General features: G+C 49.1%; 1 protein-coding gene across 1 annotated transcript in view; it reads left to right on the forward strand.

Moving 5' to 3' along the window:
• The window catches only part of COBL (cordon-bleu WH2 repeat protein), a 304,931-nt gene that overhangs the window by 210,091 nt on the left and 75,638 nt on the right, over window positions 1-19,202 (forward strand). The window contains exons 8-9 of the mRNA XM_052639184.1: window positions 7,963-8,101; window positions 11,317-11,487. Of these exons, the coding sequence (XP_052495144.1) occupies window positions 7,963-8,101; window positions 11,317-11,487 (310 nt within the window). The remainder of the gene's footprint in view (window positions 1-7,962; window positions 8,102-11,316; window positions 11,488-19,202) is intronic.

The following is a 19,202-nucleotide window of genomic DNA, read 5'->3' on the forward strand; positions in this document are numbered from 1 at the left end:
CCACAGTTCAAAAGCATCAGTTCTTTGGTGCTCAGCCTTCTTTATGGTCCAACTCTCACATCTGTGCACGACTACTAGAAAAACCATAGCTTTGATTAGATGGACCTTTGTTGGCAAAGTGATGTTTATTGTTTAGACCAAGCTTGGCAGGAGCCTGCCAGGTGTGGCAGGGCAGGAGCCTCCTGCTACTGATCACAGACATGAGCTGGCAGCCAGCTTCTGCCTGGTTCTAAAAAGGTGAGGTTTCCAGCAGGCCAGATTTTCCCTGGATAAGATGCTTCAGAGGGGAAAGGAAGCATCAGTCACAACATCAGGTTTTCAGATTCTAATGTGTGCTATTACTGGGGTTTTTTGATGATAATATAGGTGCCTACAGATTTATAAAATAGTTGTCATTTGTGTTGTAAGCTCATTTCATCACTTTGGGAGAAATGTAGAGCACATAACAAGATTAAGTCCAGACTGATTTAATAAAAACTATGAAAAAGTATGCCAGGAGACTACATTAAAGTAATAAGAATTTTAAACATTTGAAATCAAGAAGCCCTTTCTTAGTATGACCCTGGGTTAGCAAAAGAAGGTGGGGCCAGGGGGAAGACTTGACAGGTTGAACTAAATAACTTTCATATTCCAAAAAATGTAAAAAAAAAAAAAAACAAACAGAAAATTAAAAGACCATAAGAAGCTAGGGAAGATATTCACAACATATATGTCATTTAGAGGATTGATACTAAGATAAGGATAACACCACGGTAGGGAGAAAACAGCTTATTGGATATGGACTTTCTCTTTCTCACAAGCACAAGTAAAGAATAATCATTTAAAAATGCTAGATCTAAAAAATAATTGGGATACTTTTCACTGACTCTGATAAAAAACAGAATGGTTATCTTGGTTCTGCTGTTGAGTGGGGTGGGGAGAAAGTGGGGTGTTAGTGAGGGTGTAAACTATAACAGCCTTTGTGAAGGTCTGTTGAGCAACGTGTCTCCTGTTTTGTCTTGAATTTTATTTTATTGTGCTGAGAACCCTTGATATGAGACTCAGCCCTTAAACCGTGCTGTGTGCCACGCGTCCCCCTTGATTCTGCGTGCAGGGTTGTGCAACAGATACCTGGAGCTCACCCACCTTGCTTGGCTGAAATGCCTGCTGGTTAGTGACCCCCCCACCTCACTTCCCCAGCCCCGGGCAACCACCATTCTACCCTTTGATTCTATGAATTTGCCTAGTGTATTAGACCTCTGTGTGAGTAGAATCGTGCAGTATTTGGCTCTCCAGGTCTGGCTTATTTCAGGTAGCAGTGTCTGCGGGGCTCATCTGTGTTGCCACATGTTGAAGAATGTCCTTGTTTCATGACTGAGTGCCCTTCCACTGTATGAAGGGACTACAGTTTCTTTACCTGTTCATCTGTCGATGGACATTCAGGTGATTTCCACGTCCTGGCTCTTGTGGACAGTGCTGCAGTGAACACTGGAGCATGCGTATACTTTGAGATCCCGATTTCAGTTCATTTGAAATTTGCGTTGCCTGTGAGCCAGTGAGCTTATGGAGCTGTGTTAGAAGAGAACAAAATGGAAACAGATTAAATATGTGAGCAGCCTCTTTGCAATGTATTCGAAATAGTTGTTGGAAAAATTGAAATGCCAAACCTTGAGGATAGGTACACACACATGTGGTTCCTGCAGAGGTGGACCCGTCCCCTCCTCAGGGCGTGAGAGAGATTCCCTACCCAGCAGTGGGCAGTATCACAGGTGGAAAAGCAGTTTTCCTCCTGAGTGTGTGTTCTCGCTTTAGTAAATGTTCATATACGTAGATACACAGAAAACAGGCTGAGGAGAAATACATCAATTTAATAGAGGTTGTCTTTTAGGGGTAGAGGTGAGGAGTTTCACTTAGCATTTCATATGCCCCTCTATTATTTGAAATATTTTTAGTGATCATATATAGTCTTCATTTGTCAGAGTAAAAACAATAGAGTATTCACATTTTGAACTAAAGAGAAATGAGAATACGAGGCCAGGGCTGTGTTATACTTGCAGGCTCTCATAAATTCCTTCTATAATATGCTCCATTTATATAAAAAATTCCTGCTTCAATCTTTCTTATATTCAAATAAACATGTGATTCCTGAAGTGCAAAGGCAAGAAGTGAGAAATTGTGGCAATTCAGAGACTGATAAATCACACCCTTTACTATAGAGAACTCAAAGGCAGACAGAACTCAAGGCAGCAGGCATGGCAGCAGATGGCTAGAACCCAGGGAGGGGAGCTAAGGGCTGACCTCTGAGTGATGCTCTGCTCCTGCATCTGGGCAGCAAGAGGGGCTGGCTGACTGTCACCCAGAGGACGTCAGGGGTCTTCCCTGAGAAGTGGCCTTAAGGAGTGAGGAAGATTTCAGCAGGGGCCGATCTAAGTGCTGGGAAAGGAAGGACGTTCTAGGCAGAAAGAACAGCTTGAGAAAAGGCAAGGACGCAAGGACCCAGCTGGGCACAGCCAAGCCCCCTGGAGCTGTCGATCCAACAGAAAAAAGGTGCTCCTGGTTTCCTTCTTTCACTTGCGTGTGCCAGGGCCCAGCTTGGAGCTTACTGGCACCAAGCACACGTGCCTGGAACGATGGATGGATGAGGCAACAGGAATAGATATTTCCACTCAACACTCTCAGAGTCTTATCTTCCAGACCTGAGGAAAATGGTTCAAACCAAGATGAAATCTCAACTCTGCCCACTTGGGAGCTGTCTGACCTTGGGCAAGCAAACTTTTTACAAGCTTTAGTTTCTTCCCTTATAAAACAGAGATAGTGAAATAACCTCTCCCTGGGGGCCTCTGAGCCAGTTATATGATATGCATTGGCACCCTTAGTAAATGTTTAATAAATTCTCATTGCTGCCAGTGTTAATAATATTTTCTATTAGCCTGTATATATTGGGTTTTAAACACCTAAACAAACTTTTTGGCCAATCTAGTACTTTTGTTTAAACACCTTGAACTAACAAAAGCTCCAGGAAAAAAAAAAAAAGAGAAGTTTGCCCATTAGATCTTGTCTTGGTTGGAGTCTCAGACCTTGCCAAACACTTTGCAAAGGCATTACCTTAATTGATCAGAAGTAGCCGTGTGTCCGGAAAACGCATGGTCTTCAGCCATTGTTGAGGGACTGTGCTTCTATCCAGGAGAAGGGCAACCAGGGGCAAAGCTGGACCATCTTGGCAAAGGCTCGAGGAGTTTGATGTTTCTCCAAATCTTGTAACGAGGAGTGAGCCAGAACTTTCTTTCAACGGGGAAAAATTGCTTTTCCAAGCTGCTGAGCCAGAATCGCTTTCCTGATCCGTTTTTCTAATTATCTCCTACTTGATGCCGGCACTCGGCAGAATCTGGAACGCGTCGTCATTATACAGACGTCAGCGGGAGCTTAGCAGGCACTGATCAACCAGCGTGAACTCACAGAGGAGACTGTGTCCCAAGTCAGCCCCAAACTGCAGCTCTCGGCAGCGGTTCCAGCCAGAAGGAGATCATGTCACGTTACAGAATTCGCTCTCCTCCATTCGATGGTGGGCATCAGTAGGAGGTCAGGAACTCTGTCATTCCCACGTACCCTTTGAGGTCACTGTCCTTCCAGTCACAGAACAAGGATCTAGCAGTAGCTGGGTAGTTGGCTGGGAAAGCGAACAAGTGACATTAAACAAAATATCCCATCATCTTTTAAGAAGAGATTGAGGAGTGTGGACTGGAAAATCACACAGGCAGGCACATCCATAGTGTTTGAGCAATCCTGATTAATGAATGGATGAGTGTCAGCCCCGAAGGAAGAAATCCAGGAACCAGAGCCAGGGCGCTCTGCCTTTCAGCATCGTCATCGCACGCAGCTCGGTGAAGATGGAGGCAGGATTATGGTGGTGCTGGTGGACAGCAGGTGGCCGCCTCGGACCCGGGCCTCCCCCGCTCAGGGTCTCCTGAGGGTCCAGCTCACACACCCCACGGGCAACCAGACCCCAGGAAAACCAGGGACATTAACAATGTATAGACACTGATAGAACAGTGGAAAACTTTGACAGCCATTTATTTGAAAGAGTCTTGCTGAATTTATCCTGACTTTGGGAGGTAACCACGTGACGAAGATTCTTAAATTGGGGAAACCAGTTTTTGAATCTGCTTTTCCTCCGGTCTTATGTGTTCCTTACCTCAGAGGTTATAGTCAAGGAATGTATCCGAAACTCAGTAAAAGGAGGAGAAAAGGGCACATGGCGAAGATAAACGACTTCTAGGAAGTTTAATTTGTCGTCACTGAAATCGCAGTCTTAATATTCCGCCGAAGACAGAGGGGGTGAATTGAATGGACTGTGGCTGATGGAATCCACACTTGCGTCTCTTAGATTTCCTGCACTGGCAGGCAGGTTCTTCACCACTAGCACCACCTGGGAACCTGCAGCAAGTGTCCCAAAGATATGCATAGTTGGGGATGCCCCCCAGTGAGCCAAGCGGGCTTCTGACCAGAAAACTCCAGGAAAGCTCATGAATGTTCGCAGATCCTATCCCTTATCTTCAAAAACACACTTATTTAGGAGCAGTTGGCCAAGGGCTTCCCTCGTGGCTCAGTCTGCCTGCAATGCAGGAGACCCAGGTTCAATCCCTGGGTCAGGAAGATCCCCTGGAGTAGGAAATGGCAACCCACTCTAGTATTCTTGCCTGGAGAGTCCCCATGGACAGGGGAGCCTGGTGGGCTACAGTCCAGGGGGTCACAAAGAACATACAGGACTAAGTGACTAGCGTGCGTGCGCACACACACACACACACACACATACACACACCAGAAGAAAATGAAAATAGAGTTTGTATTGAAGTATAGTTGATTACCAATGCTGTGTCAGTTTCAGGTGTACAGCAAAGTGATTCAGTTATACATCTATCTATTCTCTCAGATTCTCTTCTATTGTAGATTGTTAGAAGATACCGTGTTCCCTGTGCTAAACAGTAGGTCCTTGCTGATTATCTAGTGCCTAGTAGTGTGTATATGTCAATCCCAACCTCCTAATTTGTCTCTTCCCACCACTTTCCCCCTTTGGTAACCATAAGTTTGCTTCCTTTATCTGAAGGCTGTGTATCCCATTTAGATTCCACATATAAGTGATATTACATGGTATCTGTCTTTCGCTGTCTGTCTTACTTCACTTAGTGTGATAATCTCTAAGTCCTTCCATGTTGCTGCAAATGGCATGATTTCATTCTTTGATACAGCTGCACAGAAAGACGTGTTTTTTAAAGATATAAATTAATAGCCTCAGAGAGAAAAGAGAGTGTATCCAGAAAACAAGACATGAGTGAATGAGTGAGTGAAGTCGCTCAGTCGTGTCCGACTCTTTGCGACCCCGTGGACCGTAGCCTACCAGGCTTCTCCATCCATGGGATTCTCCAGGCAAGACATGAACGTATTTCAAAAAGATACAACAAAAAAAGAGTGCTTGGAGGTTAAAAATATAGTAACTGAAAACTTAAAAGCCAAAAGAGTTGGATAATGAAATAAAGGAGATTTCTAAGAGAGAGGGTAAAAAGGTGTTTTTTTTTTAATTAGTCAAGAATATTCAAGTACCACACAAATGAACCTATTTACGGACAGAAACACGCAATTTGCTGTACAGCAGAAATTAGCACGTTGTAAGTCAGCTTTGTTTCAATTAAAAAGGAAGAATACTCCAAAAAATTTAGGAAATTGATATAGAAATCACAGTGTTCAAGTAATTGGAATCCTTAAAGAAAAGAGAAAACAGAGAAAAGAAAAAAATCTTTGAGGAATAGCACAAGAACATTCTACCGAATCACAGGATGTACAGACTGCTAGAGTCCATGGACACCCCAGCAGAGGGTAAAGAGCAGTTTCACCCCAGGCATGCCTCAGGGTGGTCCGTGACCTAAGGAGTGAGGCAACGCCCAAGCCTGCGGCAGGAAAGAAGACGGACAGCCAGCCTGGGTGGGGTGTCCTCACCACAGGGTTGCAGGCCAGGAGGGGATGGGGTGAGCGCTGAGCATCCTGAGAGGTTTCTTACCATCAGAGACCCCACGGGCACCATGCAGATGGCTCAGTGTAGCAAAATGCAGATATTCTTAGATTTTCAAGATCTCAAAAATTCACCCCACATCCTTCTTGTCTCAGAAAGCTGATAGTCACCTTGCCCCGCTAAAATGAAGTGAATTTTTTAAAGGCATAGGATCCAGGAAACAAAGGATAAAATATCTGGGTAAACAAATTACCAGGAAACTCAGCAAAAAGAAAAAAGTTAGAAAAAAAATCAGTTATCAAGTTCAGAGGAAACAAAAGTTCATCTGGAAAGAAAACATAGTCAATATATACTTTATATGTCTTGGTTAGAGAAACCTGCTCTTGAAGAAAACTTCTGTTTTCATAATTATATCTACTATAACTCTATATGGTTAACTAGTGAATGTTAATTTGATTCTTGTGATCTAAAATTTTTTTTAAAATTTGGGAGGAAAAGTGTGTGTTGGGGGGGGGGTGTGTGGGGGGTGTGCAGGCATTATGGGTCTCCACGTGCCTGTGTCTCTGAGAACTTCTGGGGTAGGAAGCAAAATCTAACATGGGGAAAATCCAGGAATAGCAGAATAAGCTTATTATTTAGAAAAACAGGGTAAATGCTAAGTGAAAGAGAGTTTGAAGTGGCTGCTACTTGCGTGTGCAGGTTTGACTAAGCTTTGTGGAACTGTTTGCCTTTTTGTGGCCATGTTTTTCATAAAGAGTTTGAAAGTTATAGGAGGTGGTTATAATATATTGTGATAGAATAATAGAAAGAATATGACTTTTAAAAGAAGGCAGAAAGCCCAGAAAAATGTTTGCCAACTGTTAGCAATTAATCTGAGTGTCACTTAAAGGATTTTTCTTCCTTTTATAATTAAAAAAATTGAGATATGTATTACTGATGAAGTTGTAGATTTTTACAGACACATACTACAAACACATACTTCACACACACACACACTCACGCTACACACAAATATACTCCCTACACGCATGCACACACTTGTTTACCTACTCACTCGTGTCCGACCCCTCTGCAGCCCCATGGACTGTGGCCCACCAGGTGCTTCTGTCCGTGGAGTTCTCCAGGCAAGAGTATTAGAGTGGGTTGCCATTTCCTATTCCAGGGGATCTTCCCCACCTGGGGAACTCCTGCACTGCAGGCGGATTCTTTACCACTGAGCCACCTGGGAAGCACACACACACATACATATACCACACACACACTTGAAGCACCAGATCTGGCCCAGAAGAGGAGGTGGCCTTCCCTGGGAAGCAGAGCCACGTGCCCTGTCCTCTGGGAGCCTGCATGGATTAAAACACGGGGCTCCAAGAGCAGGACAGGGGGCCCAGTGGGTGGTATCAGCTGCACTCCTCCCAGGATGAGCCCTTGAAGGACTGGGTGTCCCTGGATTTGGAGTCCGAGGCTTCTGTCCGCCCCCCAGGGCAGGAACTCTGTGCACATCCTCACACATGATGAGGTGCTCTTTATGCGCACGTTCAGCAGTGACAGTGGCTGTACGAAAGCCTGGAGAATCCCACGGACCGACAAGCCTGGTGGACTTCAGCCCGTGGGGTCAGAGTCAGACACGACTGAGCACACACGTGCAAAAGCTGAGGACCCCCTTTTGCATATTGACACTGAGGGGAGATTTCCAAGTCTTCTGATGTGCCTGCAGGCCCTGGGAAATACAGGGAGAGCTTCTGCCCTCTGCCACCTAGCGGTCTTGGGGGCATCTCTGAACATCCCTAGACCCCAACGGGGCCACTCCCGGGCAACACAGCCCCAGTCCTCACACTCCTGCCTCCATTGCCCGCACAGGAAATCCAGTGAGGGGACTGGCAACCTGCCAGCCCTCCTTGGGGTGCCCATCACCCTGGCCAGCTTCTCCACGTACACGGCCACCCTCACACTGACGCTTTGTCCTTCTTTGTGCTTTGCAGATGTCTCTGGGGTCGCAGATTGACTTACAGAAGAAGAAGAGGCGGGCACCGGCTCCCCCTCCACCACAGCCCCCACCACCCAGCCCGCTGGTGCCCCCCCGCACGGAGGACAGGGAGGAGGGCAGGAAGGGCAGGACGGGTGAGTGACCGTGTCTGCACGCCTCTGGGTGCTTGGCCTGCATCTTAGCGCTGCTCCTCACCCCTGCAGTGGCCTCCTCCGGGATGGCATTAACCCGAAGAATATTTAGGCTAAAGAAAGAAAGTCTGGAAATAAACAGTCGTGAGTCATGTAATACCCTGCAGGCATTTTCCGGGGGTGGTGCAGGCATTTAGAAGGTGGGCCAGTGGGGAAAGGTGAGGGTGATTGAGGAAGCTCTGGAGGGGGCGCCTGATGGGGAGCCTGTGTGTGTGGCTGAGAGTTGGTGTCTGCTTGTAGAAGGCAATGAGTCCAAGGGTGGAGCCCACGGATGACGGTGTGAAAGACTTTCAACCCAGGGCCTTTATAGATCAGGTGACAACAGTTCAGTCAGTTTTTGAGCACACAGTTCTATAGCTTTCATATATGATTCTCTTAGAGAAAAAGGGAACCCAAGGGTGCAATTATGTGTGAGCAGAAAGACCTATTAGATCATAATATCCTACTCCCATCCCTAGGTCCATGAGCCAGGGCTAGCCAGTTTTATTCTAAAATCACTCACTGTTTGTTATTTCATTTACGGAGGGACCAAGGTAAGCCTCTGACACAAGTGCCTCAGCCTCCTTACAGGGGTGCTGTTCAGTCTCCTGGGTACCCTCGTGGTCTGCCCTTGACCTCATGGCTGCAGCCCTCAAAGGGAAAATATGCCCAAGGATGCAATGTCTCACTGTTAGTCCCTAAAACTTTCATGAGAGCTACTTGGCTGTTTGTCAGCATTTTCCCCTGGTTAGTACCTTGCTTTTAATGTCTTAGCATTTCACAGCGTGGGAATTGACTTTTCTAAGGAGCCGTAGCCTGTATTTCATGTCAGTGCATCCTCTTTCCCAAAGGAAAAGCTATCCAATTTAAAGGATCAATAGCTCCTTCAGCTAATCCTGTTTTTTCTCGTAACAGTGAGATCCCTATTCTGCCTTCCAAGCCGCCTCCTCACTCTTTACATAAATGCATGATGAACTCAGATTGAGAGTTCCCTGTTGAAATTCTTAGAGGCATCCATGCTAAGGGTAGTGGGGATGTGTTGAATCTGGCAAACCTCCTGGCCAGACCAGCCCATTTCAGCCCCAGGAAGGGCCTCCTGATGGAACCTTGAAAGACCGAGGCCCATCTCTGATGAGCTTAGAGATTCTGGCATGGGTTGGGCTGCTGATACCCAAGGGGATCAAAGGAGAAGAGAGATGGGATTTTAAAGTGAAAACTATGGTGATAGTTCCCTCTACAAAGAGGTGTGGATGGTAGTAACTGGGCATGAGTCTCTCTCTGGTCCACAAACTTGTTTGTGAGGATTAAGGAGGAGGCCAGAAGTTCCTTTCCTCCAGACAATAACTTTGAATAATTTTTGAGGTCAGGGGTCTTGGCCATTTCAAGGCAGATTTCCATCACCATCAGAAATCCCCATGAATTAAAAGTACAATATTGGCATCACAAGCAGAACTTTTAACCAAAATCTTGGCTTTAGGTTAAAAGATAACGCGTTAAAAGTAGTTCAAATCACAACAGAATACGCTGAGGTTTTTGTATCAGATCCCTAGAGATCAAAATGTTTTAAATGTTTGGGACTTGTGCTAAAGTAGTATTGCAGCTGGCTGGCTTTGGGTCTTGACCCAAGTTTCTTGCTAAACAAAACCAAGGCTTCTAGTGGTGAGCCTCTTCGTCTACCTGCCTTGGGGTTGGTGCTGTTTTGTCCTTACCTGTGGGCCAGGCGAACCACACCCATTCAGACTGCCTTAGCTCATTTGCACTTTGAGAGAGGAAATGATATGTAGACATAGGAAAATTGATATTTTGCTGTGTCTAAAGAACTATAACCAAGAGAAGGAATAAATGGATATAACCCTTGATGAAGAAATGAAGTCTCTTAATATTTTTATTAATAGTCTGATAAAGAGCATGAAGTATAAGACTATTAGTTACTAGAAGAGTCTAAATGTTAGAGCTTTAAGAAACTATTTTTTTAAATGAATATAATGAGCACAGCTTATGACACTAGTAACTCATATCCTGTGTCAAGTCACTGACTTTCAAAAATGTTATTAGCAGATCATTTTCATAGAAAATTGTAAATAAATCCCCAATGTGAATAGATCAAGGAGGGTTGCTCTGACGGTCTGAGAGAAAGACAGGAGTGAGGGACCCCACTTCTCTCCCTTTCTCCAGCCAAGGACCATTTTTGAGACAAAGTTTGAAAGCTATTACCACAAACAAAGAGATTGATAGTGTAAATGAGCTTAAGGAGGGAAACAAAATTAGGGGATTATTAAATTATAGTAGATAAATATAAGCAACAAGAACAAGCCAAAAAAACAAAACAAACCTGTGAACTTGAAAAAGACTATCGTGAAGAAAAGGAGTTCCTTAGGGAGTTTTAATAGTTGCAGGCCCAGAATTTAAAAATACTGTGCCTTCCAAAAATATAAAATAATTGAATCATGTGAGAGGTTGGATTTGGTGCGAGGTGTGGCTCCATTCGGTGCCAAGAATGGCTGGATCGGGTGCCGGGTGTGGCCGGGTTGGGTGCCCGGTGTGACTGGGTCCGGTGGCGGGTGTGGCTGGGTCTGGTGTGGGTGTGACTGGGTCCAGTGCGGGTGTGTCTGGGTCCGGTGCCGAGTGTGGCTGGGTCCGATGTGGGTGTGACTGGGTCCGGTGGCGGGTGTGGCTGGGTTGGGTGCCAGGTGTGGCTGGGTCTGGTGTGGGTGTGTCTGGGTCCAGTGCGGGTGTGTCTGGGTCCGGTGCCGAGTGTGGCTGGGTCCGATGTGGGTGTGACTGGGTCCGGTGGCGGGTGTGGCTGGGTTGGGTGCCAGGTGTGGCTGGGTCTGGTGTGGGTGTGACTGGGTCCAGTGCGGGTGTGTCTGGGTCCGGTGCCGAGTGTGGCTGGGTCCGGTGCCGAGTGTGGCTGGGTCCGGTGCCGAGTGTGGCTGGGTCCGATGTGGGTGTGACCGGGCCCGGTTGCGGGTGTGGCTGGGTCTGGTGTGGGTGTGCCTGGGTCGGGTGCCGCGTGTGGCCGGGTCCAGTGCGGGTGTGGCTGCGTCCGGTGCGGCTGTGTGTGCGTCTGGGGCCGTGACTTTGTCCTTGGTGTGGGTGAGTGCTGGTGATGTGCCTTCTGTGGGAGGCGGAGAGCGGTGGCTTCACCTTCTGAAGTGACCCCTGTTGATTCCATGTAGGTGTCGGACGGCAGGTGCCACAGAAGCCCCCACGAGGCGCCGCTCGGGGCCCCCCGCAGCTAGTGCTGCCCCCGCCCCCGCCCTCCCCGCCTCCCGCCGCGGACGCGGCCGAGCCTGCTCCCGGGGAAGGCGCCGCTGCCGAGGCCTCCAGCCCAAGGCCGGGCCCCGCACGTAGGTGCCTCTTGGTCCCCCCCGTGTCGACGCCTCGTGTCCGCCGTCTCTGGTGCCGGGGCTGGGTTTCCAGACTTTCCGTTCTTGCCTGGGGATGTGTGTGCCTCTCCCCTCCCGCTTTTCTCGCTAAACGCTCGACGCAGTGTGTCTGGTTAACAGTGAACGCACTCTGGATGCCAGGCGGGCACCCGTGTAACATTGTTTAACCCATTAATCATTCAGAGCGCGGTTAGAGTTCAGCCAAAACTATTCTGTGGGCCAAGGCAGCCAGCCGGGAGCGGAGAAATGTTCCTCGAGTTAGAACCGGCCTCAGAATGCTCGCTGGTGTCAGCGCAGCACAGCGTGATGCAGTCATACAGGTTGTGCTGGTGAGCCCGCTGCGGCCGGCTGTGCATGCCGGTGGGCAGGGGGCTGTGCATGCCGGTGGGCAGGGGGCTGTGCTCCAGAGATGGACGGGGACTTACCCATTAAGAGTTTGTGAACCCAGTGGCCAAACGTTAGTCCTGAAGAAGGGGAGGCTGAGGCCCCAGGAGGGGACCAGCCTGATTTGAGTCTAGCGACAGCCAGAATCGAAAACTGGTTTTGTTTCTGTTTCCTGTCACACCCTGTCTGAGATCAGCCTTTCTTAATTGTTTCCTAGGATTTGTTTTGAACTTTAACAAACACTATGTAGAGCATCCCTGCTTCCAGAGGGCCTAGGCTCTTTATATATACCTGCACATACGTACAGGGTTTCCTGGTGGCTCCTTGGTAAAGAATCACCTGCCAATGCAGGTTTCATCCCTGGGTCAGTAAGATCCCCTGGAGAAGGAAATGGCAACCCACTCCAGGATTCTTGCCTGGGAAATCCCATGGACAGAGGAGCCTGGTGGGCTACAGTCCATGGGGTCACAAAGAGTCAGATGTGACTCAGCGACTAAACAACAGTAACACACACACACAGAGGGCATCGTCCATGTACTCAGCCTGTGTGTGTCCCGACTTCAGGACTCCTGAGCTATGCAGCATGCGTTTTTATAAACCAGGTACCCTCCAGGGTTGCATTTTCCCAACAGCATAATTTCTCTGTGCATTCCACCCGGGGAGCAGCTGATGCCTGTGTGCCCACTTGAGCTCTGCAGCCCTCTGGTTAGGAAGTTCATCCTTTTCCACCATCCGACCACTTGATCTTTTTCTATCTTCCTTGGAAATGACAGCTAGCTCCCTGCCAGCTTCTGGGTAGAGAAGATAATTGTTGAATTACTTACCAACTTTCTCTAGGCAAAATAATCCTGATTCATTTTATCTCTTTTCACAAAAGACTTCTTTTTCATCCTCAAAATACGTTTGATCATCTTGACATTGGACCTACTTCCAAATGCAAATGAAGTTTGTAGGGGATTCAGAAATGGAGGATTACACAGATGAGTCAGAAAGATGACAACCGAGGCTTGGACAGCTCCGGGGCTGTTTCATCCCTGAAGAGGGTGGGTTTGAAGCTCCACACGCCAAGGCCCAGGCTTTCAGTGGCTGCTCCTGTGGCTGCCATCCTCACCTCCGCGGATCATCCTCCCTGGGGAGCCAGTCGGAGGAAGGACTGGGTGGAGAGCAGGGTCCCTGGCAGTAAGGAGGGACCACCGCCGGGGGCCCACACTGGGTGGGAGAGCCAGGCCTACAGGTGACTTTCTGTCAGCCTGCAGACCCCAGTCTCCCCCAGCCTGCCTGGGTTTGAGGGTGGTGTTGGCATGTGTGGCGTCTGCCAGACAGACTAAGGACAAGATTTAGCAGCTGCTTTTCTTTTGATTTGGCCATGCCACATGGCAGGCAGGGTCGTAGTTCTCTGCCCAGGGCTGAACCTGTGCTTGGGCATTGGAAGGGCGGGGTTCTAACCACTGGATGACCAAGTCCCCAGCTTGTTAAAAGCTGCGTCATCCTGGAGGAGAGTTTGTTCCTGCGTCCCTCCAGTGCTGAGGAGCCACACCCCACCCACCCTTGGGAGCCTTTGAGACAAAGGTCTGTGCAGAGGTTGGACCTGCGCCAGACAGAAGGGAAGGTCCCTGGTGTTCCAGTCTGGAGGCTCCATCTCCTTCTCAGTCCTGGGTCAGTTACACACCTTAGTCTCCCCACGTGCATTTCCAGGGAACTTCCCCTGCCCTCCTTCGTGCTCGTCCTCTCAAACACACTCACAGAAATGCCAGGAAGAGAGCACAGAGGCACAGGGGCCGCAAAGATAAGGGCCCATTCGTTCTGGGACCACCCAGAGCCCTGCTCCTTCTGCCCCCGCCCTTCCTCCTCCCCTCCCACTACCAGCCATGGGTGCCCCGGGAGTTAAGGCATCCACTTTGAAGCATTTACTTACCTAATTAGCAGGACTCTGCTGAGCATTGTTTACAGTGTGAAAAACTGGAATCGACCACTCAGCCAGGGAGAAAGCAATTCACCGGCTTTGATTCAGGTCTTTTAATAAGTGAAAGAAAAAGAATCCTTTGTTTTCATTTGTTTGATGTACTTACATCATGCTGAAATCTAGGTACTGCTCTTCGCCTGTCTCCAGGGCACCTTGGGTTGTTGGCACGTAGCGTACTGGGTGTGATTTTACCACCCTGTCGGCACACACACCTCACCTGCGCTCTCATCAGACGTCCACTTATTTATAGCCGCGGGAGCTCAGTAGGGATATTCAGATGCCAGCCACACACACTGGTGTGTTTCCTCCTGAGTTCAATGTTAGACCTGTGTTCTCTGAGAAACAATGTGTCTGTGGTGCAAACAAGACCTGACTACCTGGAGGCCAGGTGAGATCTCGCTCTGTGCTGTCTGGAGAAAGCCGGTGAGGAGGAAGCTGAGCCTGAAGCAGCTTCTGCACTGGCCCCAGTCTCACAGGTCCAGCAGCCGACATGAGGTGTCTTTGACCTTCAGTCTCAGCTGGCTACTCCCTGCACTTTCCTCCTCCTGTGCCGGCAGCTCCCACCAGACCCCTTCTGCTGTGCACCTTCTTTGTGATCTGTACCCTGGTGGTGTCTCCACCTAGGTTGCGACAAAGAGGTGAAGTATGTTTTCTTGGAAACCAGTCGGCACAACCAACGACAGGATGGAGAGAGTTAAGTAGCAGTGAATCAATAGTATCTGGATTTGCAGGCAGATGTGAGAAGGTGGTAGAGAGTGCATGTGTGTGCGCTCAGCCGTGCCTGACTCTGAGACCCCATGTGCTGTAGCCTGCCAGGCTCTTCTCTCCATGGGATCCTCTAGGCAAGAATACTGGGGCGGGTTGCCATTTTCCTCTCCAGGGGAGCTTACTGACCCAGGGATCAAAGCCCAGTCTCTTGTGTCTCCTGCCCTGGCAGGCAGATTCTTCACCAGCAGCACCACCTGGCAAGTGAGAAGATATGAAATAGGTCCTCTGCACCATACCCTCGATTGTGATCTCGCCTGCTCCAGAACCTTCGGTTCAAGCCATCTCCCTGTCCCTGGTCTTGGTTGCTGTCCTCACGCCTTTACTGGTGTTCCTGTCACTGCTCCCAAGCCTCCCTTCCATCCCTGGCCTTCTGCCAGCTGATGTGAGCAACAGCTGGGCCCCAGGCCCTGAGCTAGGACAGACCTTCCTTCCCATTGTGATGCTTAAAATTTTAACAGCACTTGGCTCCTGGCTATTAAGATCATGCTGACCCAGAACAGAGGCACACTAAAGGAGGTGTGTGCTAGCCGAGTGCCACGCGTACCTGGGGCTCCTGGGCTTTCCTTTGAAACTTCCCTGGTGGCTCAGAGGGTAAAGCATCTGCCTGCAATGCGGGAGACTCGGGTTCAATCGCTGGGTCAGGAAGAGCGCCTGGGGAAGGAAATGGCAACCCACTCTGGTACTCTTGCCTGCAAAATCCCATGGACAGAAGAGCCTGGTAGGCTGCAGTCTGTGGGGTTGCAAAGAGTCAGACACGACTGAGTGACTTCACTTTCTTTCTTTGGGCTCTTTTGAAATCGAAATTGGTTTGTAGTCAGAAAGTCACTGTACCCTAGTGTGTCTGTTTGGTTCTAAGAGGCCTCCTGTAAGTGACTGGCCCTTCAACTGCTGGGGGCCCGCCTGGACACCAGATTGGTCTGAGCGCTTCCTGTACTCAGGCGCTTGTCAGCAGGGTGGGGCCCGGCCTGCCCTCTCCGAGGAGCCTGTCTTTAGCGTGGCTGCCCCTCCCTGTCCTCCTCCAGGCGCTCTTCTTCTCCTCAGCATACTCGCTGCTAGGTCTGTGTGTGCTGATCCACTAGCTGGAGCTGCTTGGAGGCTGTCCTGGTCAAAAGGGCGTCCAGCCCCAGCCCTGAGGTCTGTCTGTGGGTGCTCTCCACAGTGTCAGCAGGGCCTCACATGCAGGCAAGCTGTGGAGACGTGGGGCTTGTAGCAGCCATCAGCATCCCAGCTGGGGCTCCCGTTCCTCAGCGGTCTCCTGGTCTGGGCCAGCTGTCAGGAAGCCCTCGATGCCCCCCACCTCATGTGTTCACCCCCTGTGTAGCCCCTCCTCTTGAACGTGGACTCCCATCTAACAACTAGAATGTGGCTGCAGTGGAGTCACCTGTCACCTCTGAGATCGGGTGCAGACAGTCTTTGGCTTCCATCTGGAGCCTCTCGTGTGCTCACCCCAAGGGAAGCCGGCTGCCACACTGAGATCTGCTCTACAGGGTGGCTACATGGCAAGGGCAGAGGGAGCCTTTAGCTAATGCTCAGTGGGGAACTGAGGCTCTTCGCCCACTGACCTGAGTGGTGAGTCCTGCCCACAGCCACCAAGCAACCCTGCACGCTCACAGGCTCCCCAGTCGAGCCTGCAGGTGAGACCACGGCCTTGGTCCACACCTTGATTACAGCCTGTGAGACCCGGAGTCAGAGCCGCGCCCAGATTCCACACCCACACAGACTACAGGATGGATTGTTATGCTTTGAAGCCTCTACATTTTGAGTCGTTTGATCCATGGCAGTAGATAACTAATACAGGCTGCAAATCTTCTGTCTTAAGCCTGCTCAGGTAAAAGTCTCTCACCTCGTGGAACAGGAGTCCCAGGAGGACACACTTCAGGGCTGAACCTGAGGCCCAGAGTTGCCATCAAGGGTCTCCCTAGTCATCTCTGAGGTGGGCTTCCTCCTCAGGCTGGCCAGGGCCCCATAGCCATTCCCTGCATCCCATCCAGATGCCAGAATTCTCAGAAGAGGGGAAGACACCATTTTCCTAGTAGTTTCATAGGAAAAGGAAGCCTTTCCAGAAATGGCCAGCTGCAGAGTTTCTCTCGTGTCTGGTAGACCAAGGTTGGGTCCAGGGCTGACCTAGTCCCTGGTGAGAATGGAATCCCAGAAGAGGAGTCAGAGGCATCCTGACTGCCGGGATGGGAGTCAGCTTTCCCTGGGCGTGTGGAGCTGCTGGACAGCACAGGAATTCTGCTCACTGGGAAATGTGGAGAACGCATACTGCTTCCATAACCAACAGTGTTCACCACATGCGGGATGCAGCCTCTGATTTCCTTCTTGCATCTGGAGAGCAGCAGTTGCAGGGGGAAGACCGGGTGCCAGGGATGAAGACGGGTACATGAGTCGAAGCAGTGTGGCCACACACCTGAAAGGCAGAAGTCACCAGGGCGCTGGCCTCCTCCAGGGACAGGTTCAGTGCAGGACTGGCCACTTCAGGGCTGAACTCCGCCTCCATTTCTCATTCCTGCTTTTTCAAACCAAAGGGGTGACTAGAAATGCTCCTGGCATTAGCACGTGCGCTCTTAGAACCCAGAGATGAAAGGATTCAGTTTCCTGATAATCTTAGAAGCTAAGAGGAGAATAGAACAGGGTGAGTGACGTTGTGTGTCCAACTCACCCATCTTTGGAATCCTGTATCTCATTTAAAGTCACTTTCTGCTGCAAGAAGCATCAGTAACTCTTCCAGGGTGAATTTAGCTTAGGGTGAACAAAATGCAGCCTCTTCAAAGTAGGTCAGAGCAAATGTGAAGCTGCGTAGACTTGGCCTCTGCATCACTTGGTGCAGGATTGCGGGTCCCCTGGCCTGGTCCAAGCTGTCACCCTCTCCCCGGCACCCTGGTCAGGCCAGCCTGTGGGGTCTGAGGGGTTGAATGCTGGTGCATACGTGGAGGAGAATGATTAAGCCAAGTGAGCTCTCAGCCTCGTGGCACAAAGGTCATCGCAAGTAGGGTTTTGGTGATGTGTTTGAACTTCCCTTGCAGAAATGTAGCAACAGGAAATAGTAGTTCCTTGGTCTGTACACTTTGATCTTTTTGATTCTTATTAATAAGCTTTCATACTAACCTTTGTATATCTGATCACGTGCATTGGTGCTTCATATGCATGTCTAAGCCCATATAGCTGTGCACATGGATTTCTGCCCGTAACTAACCAGCTCACTCTCTGACTTCAGTTTTAGTTGAACCTTGATTGTGGATCATGCTGGTGGAGTTCATCCACTAACTGCACTGAATTCTTTAAGAAATCTGCAATATTTGTTATGATTAAGTTATTAACAAGTTAGTAGCTACTTGTTTCAATGACAAGACCCTGAGGATTTTAGAAATCAATGCATAGAGAGCTCAATTTGTTTTACATTTGATTTACAGATCCTCAGTTTGTTTTATATTTTTTAAATTTTACTGTCCAATGATTGTTCTTATACATTTTCCTACAGCAGGCTTGAGGAAATCAGCCTTTCCTTGGGTATCCATTTCTAAGATAATTGGCAAAGGATTTTAAAGACATAGAGGGGAAAGGGAGCCATTGTCTCCTGTTCTAAATGATTTATAGGTTAAAGCGCCCCCATGATGATACCCCACTCCAGTACTCTTGCCTGGAAAATCCCATGGATGGGGGAGCCTGGTGGGCTGCCATCTATGGGGTCGCACAGAGTCGGACACGACTGAGGCGACTTAGCAGCAGCAGCACCACCACCATGACAACCGTTGTGATGTTTCAAGCTGATCGTTTTTCAATTTGTGAACAAGTATTCCATTTTAAAGAACTTTGCTGCTGCTGCTAAGTCATCTTCAAAGTCACCTAACATCTTGCTGTACAACTGGAGACAACAGTAAACACTCGGCCTGTTTCCAGACAAAGCAGTTAATTCTACAGTTCATGACACAGTGGGCTTCCCGGGTACTCAGCAGCAAAGAATTTGCTGCAATACGAGACAAAGGAGATGCAGGTTCAGTCCCTGGGTCAGGAGGATCCCCTAGAGGACGTAACGGCAAACCCACTCCAGTATTCTCGCCAGGAAAATCCCATGAACAGAGAAGCCTGATGGGCTACCATCCACAATGGTTGCAAAGAGTCAGACACAGCTGAGCGAGTCAGCACACACACACACACACACAGCTGACACAAAATACAATTCTGGGAATCTTGTTTGTCATGGAAGCACCCTTGAAACCCTACGGGGTTGGGGGTGGGGGTGGGATTCAGAGCAAGCCCAGGAGAGCACTCTTGCCCTTCTTGTGTGTACTGGCTGCTTCCTTCCTGTGGCAAGAGGACCCGTCACACCGCTGCTCCTGCTGCCATGGGAAAGGGCACAGCGTCCAGGGAGACAGGAACTGGGTGGAGAGCAAGTGACCTTCTCATCAAAGGAAGGAAGTCGGCGACTGTGGGAGCAGTCTGTCCCTGCTCAGAATATATTTTAAAAATGGGTGGAAATTGTGACCTGTTATTATGGAACCTTGAAAAGCGTTACATCTATCCAATATGAACTAGACTGAGTGCTACCTAGAAGCAAAGC

Source organism: Budorcas taxicolor, chromosome 4, assembly GCF_023091745.1.
Source record: "Budorcas taxicolor isolate Tak-1 chromosome 4, Takin1.1, whole genome shotgun sequence".
Lineage (NCBI taxonomy): Eukaryota > Metazoa > Chordata > Mammalia > Artiodactyla > Bovidae > Budorcas > Budorcas taxicolor.